This window comes from Cotesia typhae, unplaced genomic scaffold, assembly GCF_013202065.1.
Source record: "Cotesia typhae breed Kobodo isofemale line unplaced genomic scaffold, CoteBio_Ctyphae contig_35, whole genome shotgun sequence".
NCBI lineage: Eukaryota > Metazoa > Arthropoda > Insecta > Hymenoptera > Braconidae > Cotesia > Cotesia typhae.
Genome location: NW_027423743.1, coordinates 704,503 through 720,319, shown reverse-complemented (window position 1 = coordinate 720,319; position 15,817 = coordinate 704,503). Strand labels below are relative to the sequence as shown.

The following is a 15,817-nucleotide window of genomic DNA, read 5'->3' as shown; positions in this document are numbered from 1 at the left end:
AAATAAAAAAAAATAACGATTTAATAAAGATTTATTGATAATGTGATTTTTTTCACTTTAACCATGTGAAAATAAATTTTTTACTGTTATTTCATTTTTTAGGTTTAGCATTAAAAAATTTGCGTAAAATTTTTAAAATTCAATAATTGGATTAAGAAAAATTGCAAAACAGTAGTTAAACCCATTCGACTACGTGTTTGAAAAATGTAGGAGTAATGAAGAAATTAATCGAAGAGTATATAGTGGTCAAATTAAATCAGATAACAGAATTAAAAAATTTAATTTTTTTTCAAATCTCAAAAAAACATAGAACCAAACGTATACCTACGATTGGACAGGGCTTCCAAAATCTTCAATTCATATAAATGTTTTTGATAATTTAAAAAAAAAATTCCAAGGAGGCATACATTTTGAAAAGCGAAATTTTTTTCTATAAATCGAAAAAAAATGACTACAAAAATATTTGATAAAACCATACTTATTTTCGGCGAAAAGCATGCAAATAAAAAGGAATTTTTGAAATAATTGATATGTAAGGGGAATGGAAGGTCCAAAGAAATGTGAAAAAATTAACGGAGTTATTTATTTGTTAACAATCAAATAAATACTGTGGTTCAAATGAGAACAGTAAATAGTGTTATTTTATTCGTAGGAAATATGAACATTAATTAATTACAGTTTATTTCTGACGTAAATTCTAAAAGTGTGCAAATATCATATGTACAGTAATTAATAAAATGTCAAAGTTAATCATGAAAAAATTTATTAAAATTAATTACAAATAAAAGTTAACTAGTGGAAAAATAAAAGAGAAATTTCATTTTAATAATAAAAATTAACAAATGATTTTGAAAACCATAGACGGTTCAAATTTATTAAAAGAATTTGAAAATATATTCTTTGTTAATTTCATACTCATAAAGTAAATATAGAAAAAGATAATAATTATTAGAATATTTTTGTGACAAATTACATTTTTTTATTGAGTAATAATGACATTTTTTAGATTTTTTTGTTTATATTAATAAATTTTTTATAAATAAAAAAATAATTGTAAGTAATTTTCGTGATTTAAAAATATTATGAACATTCAGTGTATATTAATTTCTGTAATAATTTGTATTTTTTAACTTACATAAGTAATATTCAATTGATACGATGATAAAATTTTAATAAATCTATGTTTTTGCTCCACAACACTTACGTACACTGTTGTAAACTCCATTTTTTTTAAATCCAGAATTAAATTTTAATTGAAAAAATATTTATTAAAAATTGCGACGCTGACACTTACGACAAGGCAGTTATTAATTGAATAATAATTTAAATTTAAATAATTATTATTATTATTTTTATAATAATAATAATAATAATAACTATTATTATTATTATTATTATTATTATTATTATTATTATTATTATTATTATTATTATTATTATTATTATTATTATTATTATTATTATTATTATTATTATTATTATTATTATTATTATTATTATTATTATTATTATTATTATTATTATTATTATTATTATTATTATTATTATTATTATTATTATTATTATTATTATTATTATTATTATTATTATTATTATTATTATTATTATTATTATTATTATTATTATTATTATTATTATTATTATTATTATTATTATTATTATTATTATTATTATTATTATTATTATTTTTAAAAATTATTATTAATATCATTATAAATTATTTCTCACTGAATCATTAATTATCACTTTAAAAGAGTAATGTATATTCATTTTATTAAATAACTTTTACTTTTATAAAAATTTTACATGTGACTCCAATTTACAAGCTGTTACAAGCGTGTAGCTTGAGCTGCTTGAATAATATTCTAGCATAAGCCTATGGATGATGCTTCTTACTCGATTTTGAAGGTATATCCGCCATCTATTGACCAACTGCTACACCATCATGAAATGGCCTACCTTATCCACATGTACTTTTATCTACTCATTTCAATGAATAATTTTACAGGAGGCAGCACCTATATACTTCCCGCTGTGTGTTAGCTCCCTAATGGAAACACGAGCGTCCTCACAGTAGAACGTTGTGATACCAACTTGACAATGTTAAATGTTCCAACTTTGTTGGCAAAGTGTCCCCATCCCTATCTACACCTGTTTAATTCTAACCCCTTTGTATATATATATATATATATATATATATATATATATATATATATATATATATATATATATATATATATATATAAAGGGGTTATATATACTGTATTTTGTATAAATAACAATATTATCATTATTTTAAAAATTATTTTTCAGACAAAACAAAAGCAATAAATATTCGATTTGAAGAATTGAAAAAAAACTCAAAAAAAAGAAAAATTCGAGATTCAAGCTCAGAAGAAAAAGATGATTCTTCCATTGTTGCTAGCAAAAGAATGAGAAAAGTCAATACCAAGTATTCAACACCATCGTTTGAGAATTTGGACTTTTAAAGGAACCAAAAAACGACATGAAAAACGGGTATGTAGTTATATTGTTATTTTTAATGAGTGTTCCCAGCATTTGATCATTTATATTTCATTGATTGATTATTATTGAATATTACACAAAGATAAAATTAGCTTCTCATGTTCCATCTGTGATTCCACTGTTTTTCTCAAATAATCTAAATAAACCAATTGATTATATTAATTAGAAGCTAAAGAAATCAAAATATACAATGTATTGAGCTTTGCTGATAAAATAATAATTTTGCAGGATGTAAAAGATGTCACTAAGAAAAAAGGTGAAAAAATTTTACAATCAGTAATTGAAAAAACGATTTTGACTAAAAAAGACGAAAAAAGCATCATTTCTGAAAAACAAGCATCTACCTCTTCAGAAGAAGTTCTAAAGAGACAGCTTAGGGAGGCACATGAAAAACAAGAGCACATGAAACATCTATTCAACTCTGTAAAAGGTACATATTCTAGAGTTTAAAGGTTGAAATTTAATTTATTCGTATTTTTCGAAAATTTGATGATAAATAATTTTTTTCGCTAAATTGTAATATTTTTTTTCAACTGAATATACAATAGATATTAATATTGATCGTAAAATAACATATAATTTCTAAAAAATGACCGCGAAATCGTTACATAACAAGAAATATTGAACAAGTTTTTTCTAATTTACATGTATAGCGAAAGAGCAATCAAGAAACATTCATCCATCGACTTCTACTACTAATTCATGGAAAAAAAATCAACGCTCTAGTGATGGTTCTAAGACAGCGAGTGATGTAGACAGCTCTACAGACAAAGAAAATATTGAGGATTGGATTGATACCAGTGGAAACAATGAAGATAGTTTTGACAAAACCGAAGAAAAATTAAAAAATTATGATGTCGATGAAATGAAAAAAGTCCTAGGAATTCTACTGACAAAAATAACGAAAACAGTCCTATTATTGATCGTGCTGATGACACTGAGCTAAATGACCCAGACCTTTATGGAAAAGATTGGCCTAAAGAAAAAGTATGTCGTATTAATTTGTATTCATTATTGCTAAAAAGGATAATATTTTCTATATACTGTTTTTTTATCTTATGCTATGTATACGTATGCTAATAATTATTATTTTTACACAATAGATGGTCAAACTGATTGATCGAGTATATTGTAAGGACTCAGAATTAAGCTTGACCAAATCCATCAGCAGTCAAGCTTCACACGTGGCTCGACGACTAATCACAGGGGTTTTTAAGCCATCTGGCTACTTAACCTCAACTTTCACGGGCCAAGCTGCACGAGCCCACAAGAAGCTAGAAAACCCAGCTACTGCAGTAAAACCTTTAAACGAAGTAGCCAGAAAGGAAATTATTGGTAATTAAAAATAAATTCATGTAAATTTATATAATTATACTTTTACTGTTTTTGTTGTTTTTTCGTTATTTTATAACTATTTATGAACATTTTTAATATTTAAGGACGTTCATTCGCTACGCTAGAGTACTAAGTTTTTATAAAATTCATTAAGCACTTGAAAAATTTTCAAAATATATTAAAAATATTATAATGATTTATAAATGTTATAAATGTATGCCAAATATTTTTAAAGTATTTATTTGCAAATATTAGTAAATTTAAAATAATTACTGATTTGACTCCATTTTAACAGATCACCTTAATAATTTTTAGTATCTCAGTTAAAAAAATTAATAGTTAATTAAAACGTTCGATAACACTGATTTTTTATTACAAATCTTTGAACTATATATTTCAAAGAATATTTTAAGACAATCTTTATTATGGTATCTACTTAAATAATACAAATATAATAATTAAAATTAAAAAAATTTGACCCGCCATAAGACTGTATGTTAAAAATTTCATTTTCAATCGTTAATAACTTTTCAAAATGATCGACAACGAGTTACCAAATTTTTAGGAAAAATTATTATATAATTAAACTTATCAAAACTGAAAAATAAAAATTTTTATCTACTATCACGTCTCATGGATGAACGTCCTTAATTCTGATATATTGTTAAATTCTATTAAATTTTTAGTTTGTTTTAATTAAAATTAATTGATTATTTTAATTGTGATTATAGATTACGCCTTACAATTAGCCCGAGTAAAAAACTGGACTATGAATGGAATGCCGCAAACTGAAAAGTACATTGAGAGAGCCATGTCCCAAAAAATAGGAGAACTAAAGCGAGAACACGCGGAAACTCTAAAAAAAGTTACGCAGTAAAAAACTCATAAAATCTTTTATCCATTGTTTTTTTTTTTTTTTTGAATTATATTCTCATTTTTTTCTTTAAAATTTAAAGCCTTTCTGCCCGTAGATTTGAAAAATAACATTATTGTGGCAAGAAGTACTCACTTACAAAATATTTTAAGAAAATAATTCTAAAGGAATAAAATTTATCGCAATATATGAATATTTATATAAGTGTCTAAGTATATATACGTATATCTAATATAACTAATATTGTCACGGTGATTTCAATATTGTGATATTATGTTCATAAGGATAGATATAGTATCAATTATAATAATTATAGAAATTACTTAAATATGTGTCATTCACCATGTAGAGGCGAAAATAAAATTTATTCTATTTTACATAAATTATTATATTTTTTAATTATATCTATACAGATGCTTGGTAATTAGAATTTAAAAATTGATATTTAATATATAATAAGATTTTGCTATAACTCTTAGATATAATTATGTATAAACGCATATGCATGATTATACATAAAATTAAATAATATTTAATAATACAAGATCAGATCTGGTCAATGATTGGATCTGACCATATATACTTACCTATACATAATCATGTATGGTCAGATCTGACCATATCCAATTATATATAATCATATATGATCAGATCTGGCAATACCCAGTTATGTATAATCATATATGATTAGATCTGGCCAATTTTTGGATCTGACCATATATAACTAATTATATATGATCATGTCTGATCAGACAAAATCATTTTTTCCCGGGTTACTAGGTTGTGGTAATCCATGCATATTTAACTCTCGGATGTAAGGGTTGTACAGAGTAGGGTACATCGTCACTAAAAGATCTCCTGAGAACCTGTATCTTCGAGGGTTAGGTTCACCATCTCCAGGGATTCTGAACCACCAGGATAATTCCTCATGACTTATAATCAGCATCGTTGCAATATCATTGATGGTGATAATAGCTTCATGAAATTGTTTACCTCCTACAATCAAAAGACCGAGTTCCTGGATGATCAAATTCCATATCATGTTTGGATTGATTGCAGACCATTCGATAGGAATAATAATTTCATAACTCAACATATTCCCCATCTTGAAAAAATTCAATACAATTATTACACAAAATAAGTTTACCTTTATAATCCAAAGAAATATGCATATCCAAAACAATGCATCAAAAGCATAATTACAATACGAATTATCTAAAAATTATGATTATTTGAAACCCGCTCAATCGAATAACAATGCCACCTACAGGAAATGACCAAAAGATCATAGAATGTACACACTGCTTAATGAGAATTCTCGAGACCCTGAACAGCTGGTATATCCGAAGAAAGTAAAACTCAAACAATGTTTAGCGTATTATCTATTTGGTCTGGTTAATAAATTAAATTAAATTAGAACAATATGTTTAACAACATACACATAGAAGGTTGTTGGATAGTTTAGTTAGTAGTTTACTCTGTAAATTTTTTTATATTCATAAGAAATTTTTTTACATTCTTAATTTAAAGTTTGTACTTTTCCCACGGATATGAAATGTTCATAAAATTATTATAAAAATAAATTAAACATTTATTTTCCGTAAAGAAACTAGTAGCATCGATAAAATTTCATGAAAATTAGTCGCGTATATTTTTGGATGAGATTGATAGACTTGAATTATCAATCATAATATTTATATTTTATAAAATCGTAGGAAAAATTTTTTATATTTTTTGTAATTTAGGAAATTGTGAATTTGGATTTAATACCACAATCCTTAATAATTTAATAAAATAATTGTATTGTTCAATATTATGAATGCAATTATTTTTAACATCAATCTATTGTTATCATTATAATAACTATCAGTATTATCTTCATTTTTATTGTTATTATTAGCATGATTATTTTTATTACATATTATTATTATCATAATTATGTTGTTAGTAAATAATACGATTCATCAAACTCAATGAATGTAAGCATTATGTACAGAATATTGTCGTTTTGAATGTCCGCGCAGTTCGGTCGCAGTATAGCAGTGTCACCTATATCTGTAAAACACTCGACCAGAATTACTTAGGCAATGATCAGCTGACTATTACATAGAAACTAAACCCAAACAATGTGAGCTCTTGTAGATATTGACTCTAGTTAATAAATAATACTTAATTTAAAAAAAGTTAATTTAAAAAAATTCATATGTAAAGTTGATAGATAGTAAGTTCTAGAGATTTTATTTAAAAAAAAAAATTTTAACATTTTATGTGATTGAAAAAATTTTCAATTCAAATTATGTACTTTTACCGCGGAAAATTAGTGCACAAACAATTGTAACAATAAAATCACGTTAAACTTTTATTTCTCGTAGAGTAACTAATAAGCATTAATAAAATTCCATCAAGTATATTCTTTGGTTTAGATTGATAGACAAATTATCAATCATAATATTTATATTTTATAAAATCGTAAAATAAATTTCCATGGTTTTTATAATATTGGTGATGATTGTTACTATTTCTTTTATTTTCGATTTCGAAGTTTCTAACTACAGTTTGTGTTAGAGTAACATTGACGAGCCCTAGTGAGCATCGACGCAAGCTCATAACTTTTTTTTTTAACTGTAGTCTCCCATCTAGTGGAGAGTTACCATACATTCTCGAATTATTTAGTCTGTGGCATGTCACTTTCTCCATAAGAAAAAGTCAAAATCTAAAAATCTGGGTCGCTATAGTTTGTGCTAGAGAATTTAATTAATTTTAAATAGAATTTATTATTTTCAATGACCATTATCAATTAATATTGATAATATAACATATAATGTATAATTATAGAGTAATATTGGAGAAAAAAAAGTTCTGTAGAATTAATAAAATTTTACAACCTAAAAATATCGTTCTGCTTACGGTAAACACATTCGGTAGTCTGGCGCTCCGTTTACAACGGAATTTTTGAACGGAACTTGGCGCCAGATTCTACCGAATCTGTAGATGATCCGAACAAAAACAGTTTCACTGTTAAAAATTGCGCCAAGTCCACGTTCATAAAACTCATCCACAGATTCGATAGAATCTGGCGCCAAGTTCCGTTCAAAAATTCCGTTGTAAACGGAGCGCCAGACTACCGACTGTGTTTACTGTAAGCAGAATGTTATTTCGAGGTTGCAAAACTTTATTTAATTATATGGTACTACTTTTTCTAAAATGATACATTAGAAATGTAAGTCATACTCTATTTTACTGATATCAATTAATTATAACCAATTATAACATTTAATTCACTTAAAATTATTAAATTTTATCAGCACAAACTATAGTAAGCCCAGAAATTTCGATCCTGACTTTTTTTTCATGGAGAAAAGTCACCGCCACAGACTAGATAAAATAAAAATATGTAGTAATCTTCCGATAGATACGCAACTACACTGAAAACAGTTAATTACAGCTTGCATCTACAGCCACCAGAGTGAACTGGAATTATTTCTACACAAACTGTAGATGTAATAACGGGATAGCTCACTGAAGTTAGAATCCCAAATTTTTTTTTTATTTTTGATTTTTTTTCATCACGTTTTTAGCTCTTTGTTTGTTCTTTACTGTTCACTATCAACATTTGTTTGTTCTCCATTTATTTATTTTGAAAAGAATTTATTAGTAATGTAGCTTTAAGTTAGCCCCCTTATTGCATTTTTTAATATTTTGGTAGCAATTTAGGTTATCAAACCTCTGTTCTTGATTGTTTATGTATATTTAACATTTGTTCCTACTTCAAATTGTTTAGTTGTTGTTTAATGAACATTTTTAATTAGCTGAATGTATGTATTCTAAATATTCGCACCGCGCATGTGTCAACTTTACGTATAGACTTTTAGCGCGGTCTTCTAAAAATTATAGTGACAAGCACATTTCATATGTAAAAAATTAAAAAATCTACAAGTGTAATTTTTTAGGAATCATCCTTTAATTAATTTAAATAATTGCAAAAAAATTGTTAGACGTCACCCAATCTCATTGTCATTAAGTAAATAAATAAATAAATAAATAACTAATAAATATTCATTTCATTTTAAATTTCTTAAAAAGTTTCGAAACAATTGTTAATTAATGCATGTATATTTTTTTTTATATTCATCAATTCTATTTTTCTGAATTCTACGAACTACTTAAAAAAAAAAAAGAAACCCATAACAAATAACAAAAAATTTTAATACTTTATCACAATAAAACTTATTATAAAATTATTAAAAACTACACGTTGCCCCTTTTTCATGTGACCTCTATAATTAAAATTACAAGAATAATACACTTACTCTAATCACTGTGCTCGTCACTATAATTTTGAAAAGTCCGCGCAGAAAGTTTAAACGTAAAGTTGACGCATGCGCAGTGCAAATATTTAGAATACAAATATTCAGCTAACTAAGAAGGGTAATTAAACAAAAAATAAACAATTTGAAGTTAATGCAAAGGTTTTTTATACATGAACAATCATAAACAGAGGGTTACTGACCCGCATTGCAAATAAAATATTAAAAATTACGAGAGGGGGGCTACATAAAGGCACATTTTTAACGAATTTTTTTTTAAATCCACAGATTTGGTTGAATCTGGCGCCAAGTTTAGTTCAAAAATTCCGTTCTAAATGGAGCGCCAGACTACCGACTGTGTTTACTGTAATAAGTATTACGTTTTTTTGAGGTTGCAAATTTTATTAAATTCTGCGGTCATTCTTTTTCTTAAATTTCTATTATAACCTTATAGTTCATATCTTATTCTCCTGATATTAATTAATTATATCCAATTATAACAATTTTTTTAATAGCAAAAGTGCTAGGGAAAAATTTTGTTATGAAAAAATGATTTTATTTTATAAATCAGAATTATTTCGGTTCAGACAACGTTGAATATAACTGTTTAAATTTAATTTTTTATTCAAAAATATCTGCATAGAAACACTTCTTAACTAGAAACCTAATTCCTAATGTTTCATATTTTTGGATTACACTTAAAAATCAGTGTGATATTTTTAGTCACTTTCAGATGTCACTACCTACGTTGTCGAATCATTTAGTCGATAGCCGCTACATTGGTTTAAACCAGGGCCGTACATTTTATGTTTATGCGTTTATGAATTCCCGGGAAAAAATGATCAGACCTGACCATGCCTGTTCATGTATGATCAGGCCTGAAATTAGACCTGATCATGCCTGTTCATGTATGACCAGGCCTGAAGTTATACATGATCATGCCTGATCAGTTCTGTTCATGCCTGCTCATATCTGGAGTACTAAATACGCTCAGGCCTGATCAGGCCTGTCCATGCCTGACCAGACCTATCCATGCCTGCTCATGTCTGTTCATGTCTAAAGTGTTAAATACGTTCAGGCCTGTCCATGCCTGATCAGACCTCTCCATGCCTGATCAGACCTGTCCATGCCTGTTCATGTCTGAAGTGTTAAATACGCTCAGGCCTGTTCATACCTGTTCATGTCTATTCATGTCTGACCATGCCTGTTTATGACTGTTCCTCTCTGACTATAGTCAGAGATATGATAAAAATTTTTTCTTGACGAAAAAAATTTTTGGTCATCACAAAAAGTGCAAAATTATTTTTAACATTACGTTTATTTAAATAATTTTGAAATAAAAAATTTATTACATTTTCTATGGGATGTTATGGTCTGCTCTGCTCCTGCCTAATATGAAAATCATTACTTATTATATTATTTAAATAAATGTGATATTATAATGAGATTCGGTTACATAAATAAATTAGGACTATCAAAATATATTATAAAACCAATTTTAACATTATATTTATCATAAACTTATTCGATACTCTATGTACTTCATAGAATTGTTACATCTAATATAGCAGCACAGCAGGCGGGAAATTCAAGGCAAACGGATAACACCAGAGTTAAACAGCATTGAGCATGGTTGGTAGTTGGATGGTTGACCGCTGGTGTTACATCCTTACAATAATATGTAATTATTTTTTTTTTTATTTTTTTATTTTATTATAGAGAATTGCGTACGACTCTATCAAGTACTACAACCATAAAATTAAGCAAAATAATTAATTAAAAATAGTAATGGGTTTTCAGACCTGACCATGTCTGATCAGGCCTGATCAGGTCAATTCATGCCTGATCAGGCATGGTCATTTTCATGTCTGATCAGGGCTGAAGACTCATGCCTGTTCATGTCTGATCAGGTCTGATCATTTTTTCCCGGGTTATTATAATTTCGTTTTTATTTTCACTGTAATTCTAATTTTTTTATTTAATCTTTTATTGATCCGTTATAATATTTAGCCAGAAAAATAGTGGTTGCATAATTTAATTTTTATGCAAATATTGAAATAAGTTTATAAAAATAATTTAGTACGAAACTTATAGCAATTAAATCCACACCATTTTCGGTAAATAATTATATAAATAATAAAATATGATGTGACTTTTTTTATTTTTATTTAGAAATAAAATAAAACACTGTAAGTAACATTTATTCGAAAACTTCATCATATGTCGATGACACAAAAGTTATCCGACATTTTTAATTTTTTGATTTCATTTGTAATCATATGTTGTTAGTACTAAAAAAAAATTTTTAAAAATAGCACGTGTAAGTTTTCAAATTTTTTACAGGTATAATTTTTTTTATGGTAATTTTTTTAGTAGAAAAAATTATGAAATCTTTCAGCTGTTGGTTAACTTAATTGTCATCATTTATCGTGTATTCTCAATTCAAATAACGCGGTAATCGCGTACGCCCGGATGGGAAATAAATGTATTCTTAATTAAAAAATTAATTAGCAGAAACTATAGCGGCCCAGATTTTTCGATATTGAGCTTTTTTCGATGCCAAATCCAACCGCCATAGAAAAAGTAATAACACGACAGCTTGTAGAAATTTCGACAGTAGATGAAATGCTCGACTTATAAATCACTATATATAAATATCTTTCTTTATGTCCACTAATTAGCGTCGCAGTACTTCTACATTTAAATATTGTCTTAATGCACAGTTGCAGTCGTTAATGACTGGTACACACTAAATAATAAAATATGATAGTTTTTATTACTAATTGCTCATAGATAAAAAAATAATAAAAATATGCCGATGGCTATTTCGTCATTAAAGAATAAACTTATACTAGGAATTCAAATTGCGCGCGTACGCGCGCGCTTTAATCCTAACCAATACGAAATCAGGGTCCATGTTTTCGATACTAAGCTCACTTCATTCTACCATTAATTTCAGTATATAGGATATTTTTTTTAATCTTATTTTTTAAATTTACTCCAGCATCAAATGAAATGTGAATAGGGTGCCAAGAAACACTTCTTAGCCGAACACATTTTATACAAAGTGTCAAATTGTCTCTATATCTAGCCTGAATCAAGATAATTGAAAAACCGCTTGCTAAAACCAAGCGATGCAAAATGACCGCTGGTAAAATGACTTCTGGCAAAATAAAAAAATAAATGTTTCACACAAAATTTTTGACGCAATGACGCAAAATATTTGACTGTGTATTTCTTGAGTAAAATAATAATTAAAATAATTTTTATAAAATCATATGAATTATCATTTATTTTTAGTTGACAAAAGAAAAAACACGCAATTGTGCATAAAGTTGCAACAAAATAATCGACCAAAATGTTGCGGGTTTTTCGATAAGTGACAACGGAGAGATAACGAGCGCTGCTAACACTCAATCAGGCTTGCAATTGTAAATGGTTTTGTTTTATAATGATCGTAATCGCAATATAATTATTGTTATGTAGTTATTATTATTTATCACAATGTTTTTGTTTAAATTATGAAAATCACGTTTTAATCAAAAAGATGATTTTCAGGCGAGAGAAGAGCATACCTGCGCACTTCGCGCTCGAGGCATGCAATAAAAATAAAATAATAATAATAATAATAATAATAATAATAATAATAATGAACAAGAGTACTCTTCTTGTCATCAAAGAAGAGTCTCTTAATAAATTGCGGGCTCTAGTGACTGCCAAAAAGTCACTAGAAAAAAGGCTGAAGCGGTTGGTCGACAACTCGTTGTTTCGATCCAGCCCTTCACGGTTTCTGACAGCAAAAACCGATGTTACTGGGACTTATCCAACACCTGAGCGGGTGGAAGCTTTTTGGACTGAGTTGTATGGAGATCAACCAAACGTGAACGCCAATACTCCAGCTCTGCACGACTTCAAAGCATTCTGTCGGGAACACCGTCGGCAGAATGCTGATGAAGAGACCCCTGCAGTCAGTGTGGATGAAGTTCGTTCAGCTCTAAATGGCAGCAAAAATTGGGCTGCCCCGGGACCAGATGGCATTAATGTCTTCTGGTGGAAGAAGATTACTTCTACCCACCTCCATCTGGCCTGCATATTTACATCGTACATTAGAGCTGACGATCCGATTCCGAACTGGCTTGTAGAAGGGCGAACCGTACTGATACCTAAAAAAGGTGACTTGTCTGACCCTAAGAATTTCAGGCCTATCACCTGCTAGAATGCGGTTTATAAAATTTTTACAAAAATTTTAAATAACCGTATCTTGCAGCAGATAGAGCCTGTATGGCAACAGATATATGAACAACGTGGCAGTAAAGAGGCCTGTCAGGTTGCAAGGAGAACCTGATAGTGGATCGATTCGTCTTACAAGATGCGATCTACTATCAACGCAACCTGTCAATGGCTTGGATTGACTATCGCAAGGCATTTGACTCAACTCCACATGAGTTGATTTTATATCTACTCAAATGCCTGGGAGTCAATCCCGAAATAGTGGAATGCATTCAGCATACAATGCAGCTCTGGCGAACGCGTTTTCACATTGGAAGTGGAAACGCATTGCACGTAACCGGAGTTGTAGAGTACAAACGAGGGGTCTTCCAAGGCGATTCCTTGAGCCCTCTGCTGTTTTGCATTTCACTGCTGCCTATATCTGTTGCTCTCCGTAAAACTCGTGGGTACTCTGTGGGGCCTCCGGGTGATCGAAAATATTCGATCACCCGTCTGCTTTACATGGATGATCTGAAGCTATATAGTGCTGATGAAGATCATCTACAAGCAGCCCTCAACATCGTAGCAGAGTACACACGAGATGTCGGAATGTCTTTTGGGTTGGACAAGTGTGCGGTCGTACATCTGGCGAGGGGTAAGTGCTCTGATACTGGTGATGATGTCGAGTTAGTAGATGGGAGTGTCTTAAGACAAATAGACGCCGGGGAGTTGTATAGATATCTAGGAATGGACGAGCACCGCATGCATGCGGTCTCTGAAGTCCGAACAACTCTCCAGACCGAGTATGTTAGGAGACTCCGGAAAATTTGGTCCTCCGAACTTTCCGGCAAAAACAAAGTCTCAGCTACTAACATGCTCGCTGTCCCAGTCTTACTATACTCTTTCGGTGTCCTGAAATGGGCCCGAAAGGATTTACGAGATCTCGACATCAAAACCCGTAAGATCATTAATATGAATCGGAGCATGCACCCCAATTCATCAGTCGCCAGATTATACCTCTCCCGGTCCATCGGTGGGAGAGGTTTGCAGAGTTTGGAGCGGCTTCACGACCGTTTGGTCCTGGGTTTAACACACGAAGTTGTCAATTTCACTGCAGACGAGGATGACTTTCTTATGCAAATTGTACATAAACATGAAAATGCGCATAAGGGGTCATTCTTGTATAAGGCAGCAATATATGCGGCAAGAACCCTTGGTCTTGGAGAAATAAACGCTCTTATGGAACTCCGAAAGGAGGAATTTAAGAGCGTCATCAGGAACGCCGAGGAAAAACTACTCCTTGGCGAACTGATGGACAAGTCCATGCACAGCGTGTTCTTTAAACACGTGCGTGATCATGGCTTGTCCATCCAGCTGACGTTTTCCTTCTTAAAGTCAGCGGGTCTGATGTCCGAGACTGAAGGGTTCATATTTGCCTGCCAAGATGGTGTCATTAACACTCTTGAGTACCGTAGCAAGGTGCTCCAGGTGCAGCTTCCGGACACGTCCTGTAGGAGGTGTAGACAACATCCGGAGACGCTTATGCACCTTTTGTCGGCATGTCCAGTGCTGGCGAGAGGTGCATATATCCAGCGTCACAATGCTGCCCTGAGAGTACTGTGTACTACTATCTTCGTCATTGCTACGGTATTGACGTGACACCAGTGCTGCCTTATTTGCCAGGAGATATTCCCCAGGTTGTTGAGAATGACAGTTGCAAAATTTATTGGAACATGCCATTTGCAACAACCCGGCGGATAGATCACAACAAACCTGATATTGTGCTCTTCGACAAGGCCACTCGTGACATTTATGTCATTGAGTTCTCGGCCCCGGCTGAATACAACATCTCAGCCAAAGAAGAGCACAAAAGACAAATATATCAGGATCTCCTGTTTGAAATTGGCAAACTTTACCCAGGTTACCGTGTCAAGCTTGTCGTCCTGATTGTTGGCGTCCTAGGAGGGATGAAACAGTCTTTTGTATCCTCACTTGCCAAAGTTCCAGCTTGTTCATCAAAAGCTAAGTTCTTGGCAGTTAGGATGCAGAAGGCTGTTTTACTTGGTTCTCTCCGTCTCTTAAGGGAAATGACTTTGGCCTGCTGTGATCACTAACCCCTTCCGCCTTGTTGTGCGGAGTGGTCCAGCAGTAACGGATAGAGCTCAGGCTGGGCCCTCGGAGAATCGGACTCCGGGGATAACCCCCCTGAGCATTTAATAATAATAATAAATATTATTATTGTTATATAGAGTAAGGTTTAAACAGACCGCGCAATGAATAAAAATATCGCGCATGCGCAGTAAGAATCTTTTTGAAAATCACTTATGTGTGTGCAGTTATAGTAAAAAAAAAAATTCAAAAAATTATAAAAGAAAATTCGATCAAAAAAACGTTTTCTCGTAATTGAACAAAGAATATTCATTGAAGATTGAAAAAAATCCCGTAGATATTATTATATTAAGAGCCACGTCTGTTTGAATTTTTAAAACTATTTTTTTAAGAACAAACAACGAACAAACGATAAATTTGCCGGGTCTATTACGAACAAATGCAGAACAAATAATTT

The 15,817-nt window shown here is 30.3% G+C and overlaps 1 protein-coding gene across 1 annotated transcript; it reads left to right on the top strand.

Moving 5' to 3' along the window:
* The first annotated feature begins 2,313 nt into the window (after window positions 1–2,313).
* Window positions 2,314–4,758, top strand: LOC141526578 (uncharacterized). The gene is made up of 5 exons (XM_074241615.1): window positions 2,314–2,517; window positions 2,755–2,956; window positions 3,180–3,513; window positions 3,630–3,861; window positions 4,593–4,758. Exons 4-5 carry the CDS (start codon window positions 3,630–3,632, stop codon window positions 4,736–4,738), a joined length of 378 nt encoding a protein of 125 aa, XP_074097716.1. The 5' UTR covers window positions 2,314–2,517; window positions 2,755–2,956; window positions 3,180–3,513; the 3' UTR covers window positions 4,739–4,758.
* Window positions 4,759–15,817: the final 11,059 nt, after the last annotated feature.

Excerpts from the sequence above, each read along its gene's own strand:
- LOC141526578 (XM_074241615.1), top strand. The coding sequence starts at position 3,630 with ATGGTCAAACTGATTGATCGAGTATATTGTAAGGACTCAGAATTAAGC. Across the intron at positions 3,862-4,592 it reads AGCCAGAAAGGAAATTATTG|ATTACGCCTTACAATTAGCC; the intron begins GTAATTAAAAAT and ends TTGTGATTATAG.